This window comes from Arachis duranensis, chromosome 2 (assembly GCF_000817695.3).
Source record: "Arachis duranensis cultivar V14167 chromosome 2, aradu.V14167.gnm2.J7QH, whole genome shotgun sequence".
Taxonomy (NCBI): domain Eukaryota; kingdom Viridiplantae; phylum Streptophyta; class Magnoliopsida; order Fabales; family Fabaceae; genus Arachis; species Arachis duranensis.
This window is the reverse complement of record NC_029773.3, coordinates 93,486,645-93,493,282: the sequence shown is the minus strand read 5'-3', so window position 1 is coordinate 93,493,282 and position 6,638 is coordinate 93,486,645. Positions and strand designations below refer to the sequence as shown.

At 35.7% G+C, this 6,638-nt stretch overlaps 1 protein-coding gene across 1 annotated transcript in view; it reads left to right on the top strand.

The window, feature by feature from the left end:
• LOC107476390 (uncharacterized) overlaps window positions 1-1,070 on the top strand; it is a gene marked incomplete in the record, with an annotated part of 1,259 nt that extends 189 nt beyond the window's left edge. The window contains 4 exon segments of the mRNA XM_052257513.1: window positions 11-126; window positions 260-371; window positions 465-503; window positions 612-1,070. Coding sequence (XP_052113473.1) covers window positions 11-126; window positions 260-371; window positions 465-503; window positions 612-701 — 357 coding nt within the window.
• Window positions 1,071-6,638: the final 5,568 nt, after the last annotated feature.

Genomic DNA, 6,638 nt, shown 5'->3' with positions numbered 1-6,638 from the left:
GGTAAGAAAGAAGAGAAGGAGAATCATAGCAAGCTTGGGTTTTCTAATGTTAATGGGCGTTGCTGTCTATTTCAGGCTTTGGGCCATTCACTACAGCATCTCCTCTGATGACTCTGAGCTCCTAAGGTTACCTTCCAATCCTTTTCTCATAATTTAAGATTCCTGCCACTTTGATTGTAATTTGTGGTTCTAGTTTGACAAAGCAAGTTTGTGATCATAATATCCCCTTGTTTTTGTTGCCAATTGATGATGTTTGCAGGCGACAGTTTGACATTGCTAACAGGGAAGCAATGGACGAATCTGCGGAGTGGAGGCTAAGGTATGACCAGGCTGTAGATAGGGAAAGCAAGTGTTTGCAGGAGCTTCAAGGGGTATGCTATCTTCCTCTTCACTTCATTCCACATTAACATTTTCAACCATCTATGCATCTCTTTGTAATCATTCTCTACTTGTGTATGTGGCAGATTAAGGGTACTAATAATAAATTCAAGATCCTGCAAAAGGTATGCCTTTAGAAAGTATGAATCAAGTTTCATTATAAGGCTTAGTTGTTGTTGTGATATCAAGTTTGTTGTACTTGAGTGCTCTAACATTGACATTCAACCTATCAGGAGAATGCAATCTTGCTTGAAAGGCTGGAAACATTGAAACGTGAGGTTGAAGACCAAAAGCTCAAGTGCAATTCAAGAAAGCATTCATGATGTCAAGTAGACTTCTTATTATCAACTTCTCCTCACCTCAAGTTGTTTATTTTCAACCACTGCTATATAGACTTATAGAGGATTTCTGGTCTAACGTTTTCACCTCAGAGTCACCAAACAAGAATCCACCAAATGAAAAATATACATGAACCATATACTAATCTTCACACTTTGTTATCATCAGGTCATTCTCCTCTGGATTATGCCTTATAGTTTTACATTGTTTTATTTACCTCAGAGAAGAAATAGCAACATTTTGTATGCCTCATATGTGTTAGGAAACGAGCGAAAGCATAACAAGAAAATTGACACAAATGATGTAATGCATGTGTTTCGAAATTGATAGAATGTTAAAAATTTGATGTGTTAGTCGACTTATGAGCAGAAATGATTAACCTTTTAGTATTTCTGAATAAGAGAAAATAAAGTGATATTTTACTATTAAGTATTATTAACATATGTATCACAAGAATGTTCAACCAATGGTGCAAATTCACAATTGATTTTGTTAAGTGAAATTTACCATGGAGAGAATCTCAATTTTATGTATAAACCAACCATCTGGGATATATGATGTACTATTTATTTTTTCCGGGGGGAGGGGAGGGGGTATCTTCGATTTTGTTAAGTGTAGGGACTTCTTCTTCTCTCTAAAAGGACATGGTGTAGGGGCCTTTTATTTCTGGACATCATGTAGGGCCTTACATTGATTCCAAATCAATAATTAGGCATCCAGTTGTCAATCTAATGGGCCACTTATTAGGTCCTTGTTTGACACTGCCACAAGTTGAAAAAAAAAAACAGAACTCTCATTATCTTGTGTAATTCAGCAAATAATCTTTTTTTTTTTTGTCAAGTGGATTGGACAGCCCCAATCCTAGACATAGCAAATAATCTTTCAAATAATGTATTAGACAACATTTTTTTTTTCTGTAGATATCTTAAGTTTCCAGAGATTCATGTCCCCAATAAAACCTTCAAGAATTGATTAAAAAAAGCCCAATAGGCTGAGTGATTGTTGGGGTTCCCTTGAAAAAAGAAGAAAAATGGAACACAAGTGGAATAGAGTTATAGTGGTAAAGTCTCTATCAAGTGTAGCTTGTGAGTGATTGGAAATGGGACCCACCCGCACGAGGCTGTGATGGAGACACGTCATCAGAATCTATGTCGTGTTTGGATGACCCCTTCAAGCCCTTTTACTTTGGCTAAAAACTTGTATAACCTTCTCACACGGTTTTCCCAGATAATGACTTCTTCCTCCTGTGCCTCTTGCTTCCATGGGCCCCACTTTAAAATTAAAAAAGTAAAAGGAAGAAAAGAAAATTAGAAAAACTAACCCATCATCTCTCTTTTAAATTTATAAAGCTACTTGTTAAAGTTTCTTTTCTTAAAATGATAGTTTTCAAAAGTTTAATATATTAAATGCGTTAAAATGTTTGATAAATACTTATTACTTCTTTTTCTTCAAAAACTTTATACAAACAAATACCTTTAAACACACTTGTTAGAATAAAAAGATTCAATGAAATCGTTATTGACAATTTGTGTAAGATAGTGGAAGTAACATGTTTATACATGCATCTTGTGAACACACATGATGAACATTATTTTAATTGAATAATAGGCTGCATATATGATGAAGTATATCTTATCCATCATGACATATAGACACAAGGGTGGCACCAGATAATTCAATATCTAAAATATATCCAACGAGTGGTAGTGGTTAATCAGCAGAAAATTGATAATTGTGTTGTTCAAATATGTCCGTTTATAAAACAGCTAATAATATATTAGAAAAGTTTTTAAATGTATTAAAATACTGATATTTCAATATTTTAATGTTGATTTTAATTAATATATATTATATATTTTTTATAATTAAATTTAACAGTTAAAATTATAAAAATACCAATGTACTTAGTATACTTGAAATTCTTTTAATATATTATACTTAAATTCAATTTTCATTTTGTATCATAAAGGGTGACAATAGTGCTTACCAGTGACCTTCATGGCAAAAGATGGAACAACTCAACATAAGTGTGTGGTCTATTTGGTATAGTCCTTAAAACTATAAAATTTTCCTTTTTCTCCATTCTCTTACGGAAAAACGAGTGATGTATTATTATAGAAAAAATTTAAAGTGTATCGAAAATATTGGTGTTCCAATTGTTTTAACCGTTAATTTTAATTAATATATATATTATATATATTTTTTATAATTCAGATCAACGGTTAAAACAACTAGAATACTAGTGTTTTCAGTACACTTAAAACTCTTCCATTATTATATATTGTTTGAAGAACAAAGTCAACAGACTGATATGTACTATTGTACTCAAAGTTTCCGGTATAGATTGTGACATGAATAAAAAACTTGCGAGTTGAGACAGTTTGTAATTTTATTTGGACTGCTGGAAAAGAGCCCGAGTTCGTGTGGTTGGTCTGGAGGCCGTTCTGATATGAAACCCGAAAATTAGGTCCGTAGGCGAGTTTAGTGAGTTTGATGTCGTCACTTTCCATTGCTGTGTTTAGAGAGGCTTGTAATTTATGTTTGGTTTTTTGAGTCGAGTTTCGGAACTCGGAAAATTTTGGGCCATCCCGTGGTTGGGAGTAGGGTGCGTCATCTGTTGGGGGTGGATAACCGTTTCGTGGTTTTGGTCGCTTTGACATGCGCTCGTCGTTTTTATCGGGAGAGGTTTCGTCAGTTACGCTTTCCCAGGTGTCATAATGACACTTAATGTGAAGGGATGTTTGGGTTGTTTTTCTGCTTTTGCCTTTCACCTTTTTATCTTCTTTGGGGTGTTTTTGGTCTTTTGCTTCTGTAACAGTTTTTTATTTTCTTTTATTTTCCCTAGTTTTCTTTCTTCACATTGCTTCGCATTTTCTCAATCTACTGATTTCGCATTTTTCTCTACCGTGGTGTGTCCCGCGACTTGGGTTCTGTTGTTTAAGATTACAATGACGAGGTGTCAGAGTTGCCTGGGAGCTGTGAAAAAGGGCCGACGAGGTCAATTCCCATGTTCCGAAGAGCCGATCTGCCATTATGGTGCTGAGCTTTTGTGGGGCGGCTTGGTAAAAATCGAAATGGATTTGGCACTTGTCGCAACTTTTGACTAATTATAGGGAGTCCTTTATGATGGAAGGCCAGAAGTAGCCTGATCGGACGATTTTTTGGGCCAGCGTTTCCCTCCTACGTGGTGGCCACAACATCCTTCATGGACGAAGTATGTAGCCATGTCGTCGGTCACTGTGGAGATATCATGAAAGCTGGTTCTGGAGCCATTTGAGAGGACGTTGAACCATTTGATTGCGAGGACGGCCAGGGTTACTGGAAAAGCCATGCACTGGACCGCGTTGGTAGCTCCTTCCAAGTTCATCCTGGCCTCAAAGGCCGTTAGGTGTTCCTGAAAATTTTTGGTCCCGTTGTATTTTAGGTTTTATTCTTGTCAAAGCCCTTTGGAAGCTTGGCTCTTAGAATTCTTTCGGTGAAAGGGGTGGCTCCCACTACGACATGTTCGCTTCTTGCTCGCTTGGTTTTCCGGTGGAGCCGTGGTCGTCTTCTTCACGTCGGCGTTTCGGGTCCCAGAAAATGCTGCAGTCGTGTCTCTTGCTGTGTCGTTATTCGGGTGACCTGTTGTTTCTGGTTTCACGATGAGATCGGGTTCTGGAAGTCGCATGGCTTCCGTGTTCCGCGTGATACCATTCCTTGGTCGTAACCCGACCTTCGAGGTCTTGCACCCGGAGGCATAGTTCTTGAATTATTTGGACTACTTTTTCTCCCTAGCCGTCGGGGGCCCAGGTTTTGTAGGGTGGGCGGTTGTCTTCTTTTAGTTGTTGCTGGGACGGGATTGGTTGGCGATGTACAATGCCTGTTATCTTTCCATGGGTGGGAAGGATGGTCTCCCGGTATTCAGGAGTTAGGCTTCGTGTGTGTGAGTTATGGTGGTGGCTTGGGAATTTTTTTTGGGATTATCAGTCATGCCGTCACAATGTTTCAGTTTCTACAGACGGTGTCAATGTTTTGAAAGTCTCTGATACGGATTGTGAGATGGATCGGGAACTTGCAGGTCGAGACAGTTGTCAAATCGTCTGATTGGAGCAATGAGGGGTAGTACCTGTAAAGACACTCCGATATTTAAGTCAGTATGGATCTAAAAGGTATAAAGTGTGTGGAATGAATGACGTACTTGAAGGGGCTTTGGCTCTCCTATATTTAGCTTGATGGAAGTTATCTCATCGTCTTATCTTATTTAGCTAAGATAAACGAAATATTTGAATTTAAATAGTGGTTAAAAGATGTAGAGGCCAGTTTAAGCCTTTTAAAAAGAAAGAGTGGTGCCAACTCCAAGTATCCGAGTCGGAGGTCGTTCTGAGTGCGGGATCTGAGGATTCGGTCCGTAACAACTATCATAAAAACTCAACTTTTTTTAATTTTATAAAAAAAATATTGAATATAAATGATTTTTATTAATTATTTGATTTAATCAATTTATGTCCACTTCTCCTCCTCTCCCATATCAATAAAAAGTTAGAATGCCTACAAGAAATCAAAGAGGTATGTGTAAGTGTCAACAACAATGTTAAGATGGTAAAGATAATAGTAGCCATACACATGAAGGAGAGGACAGAATGGAAGCAACTGTACATTGAATGCAAATGAGGCACATATATACTTGGATCCATCAAATTCAAAACAACTAGGGCGGGCCCACTTAATTACTTCCTTTTAATATTTCCTTTTTTTTCTTTTTTTACTTTTATCTTCTTAATATTCTTATTTATTTCATTTGGAAATTGACGTTTCCTTGACGAGATCGTAAAGCCATGTTAAGTTCAGGTTATAACCAGGCCATGGAGATAGAGTGTGAGTTATTTATGTTTGTTTAATATCATGCATGGATAGAAAAGCATGCCATATTTGGTGGCAAAATGGTGGGTCCTGAAAACAAGACTAGTCCAACCTGAATGAATGAAGAAATACTATTAATACTGAAGAGGAAACTCTTATTGTCACCTTTCCTCTTGTTTAATTTCCTCCATCCATCGATCTCTATTCTTCTTCTACACAAATCACTTTTCATACACTAATAATTTATTCTAAATATCTTCACTTCGATATCAAAGTATATATAATTTATATGCAGTCATTTCTTTTTCCTTTTTTTTTTCTCTATATGTATGAGTGTGTGATGTTGTAGGCACATTCATATAATAATTATTGAGGCAATTAACGAAGAGATGTCGTTGATGATACGGTTTCTTCATAAGCTGTGTCACATGATCCAACTCAAGATCTATTTGTTTTGTAGGGATCCTTGTGTTTCGGATTCTGTCTTCTCAGTTTCCTAGAGTTGTATTGTATACACTTAATGCTTTGAACATGGAAGCTTCAACCTAGCTAGCTTAGCTTGGTTCCATGGAATTTTCTTTTCTTTTTTGGGTGACATGTGATGATGAATAAATACGATGACAAACAAGGTTGGACATGTCCAAACATCCCCACTTCTACTCATGTATGCTTCTAGCTAAGCTCCAACTAAAATTTAGAAAAATGTACAAACTGGGTTTTGATGCTTTTATCTAAATTTATATATAATAAAATAAAAAAAAACGCACACAACTAGTCATTCATTACTTTCCTTCTATACGCATAAATGAAAAAAAAATCACGTGCAAGCAATAAATTTTAATAATGTATAACTAGAATAAGGAAAAGTATATCAATATATTATCTACTAATTTATTGTCAACAATAATTAATTATTATATTTTAAACACATATATAAAGAAACATATCTAAAAAATATATTTATAAAAATATTTTTATTAAACATATTCATAAAAAAAATATTTTTATTAGATACATCTATAATGATACTTCTATTAAATATAATTATAAATAAAAATTAGCAGAAATTAGTAGAAATATTA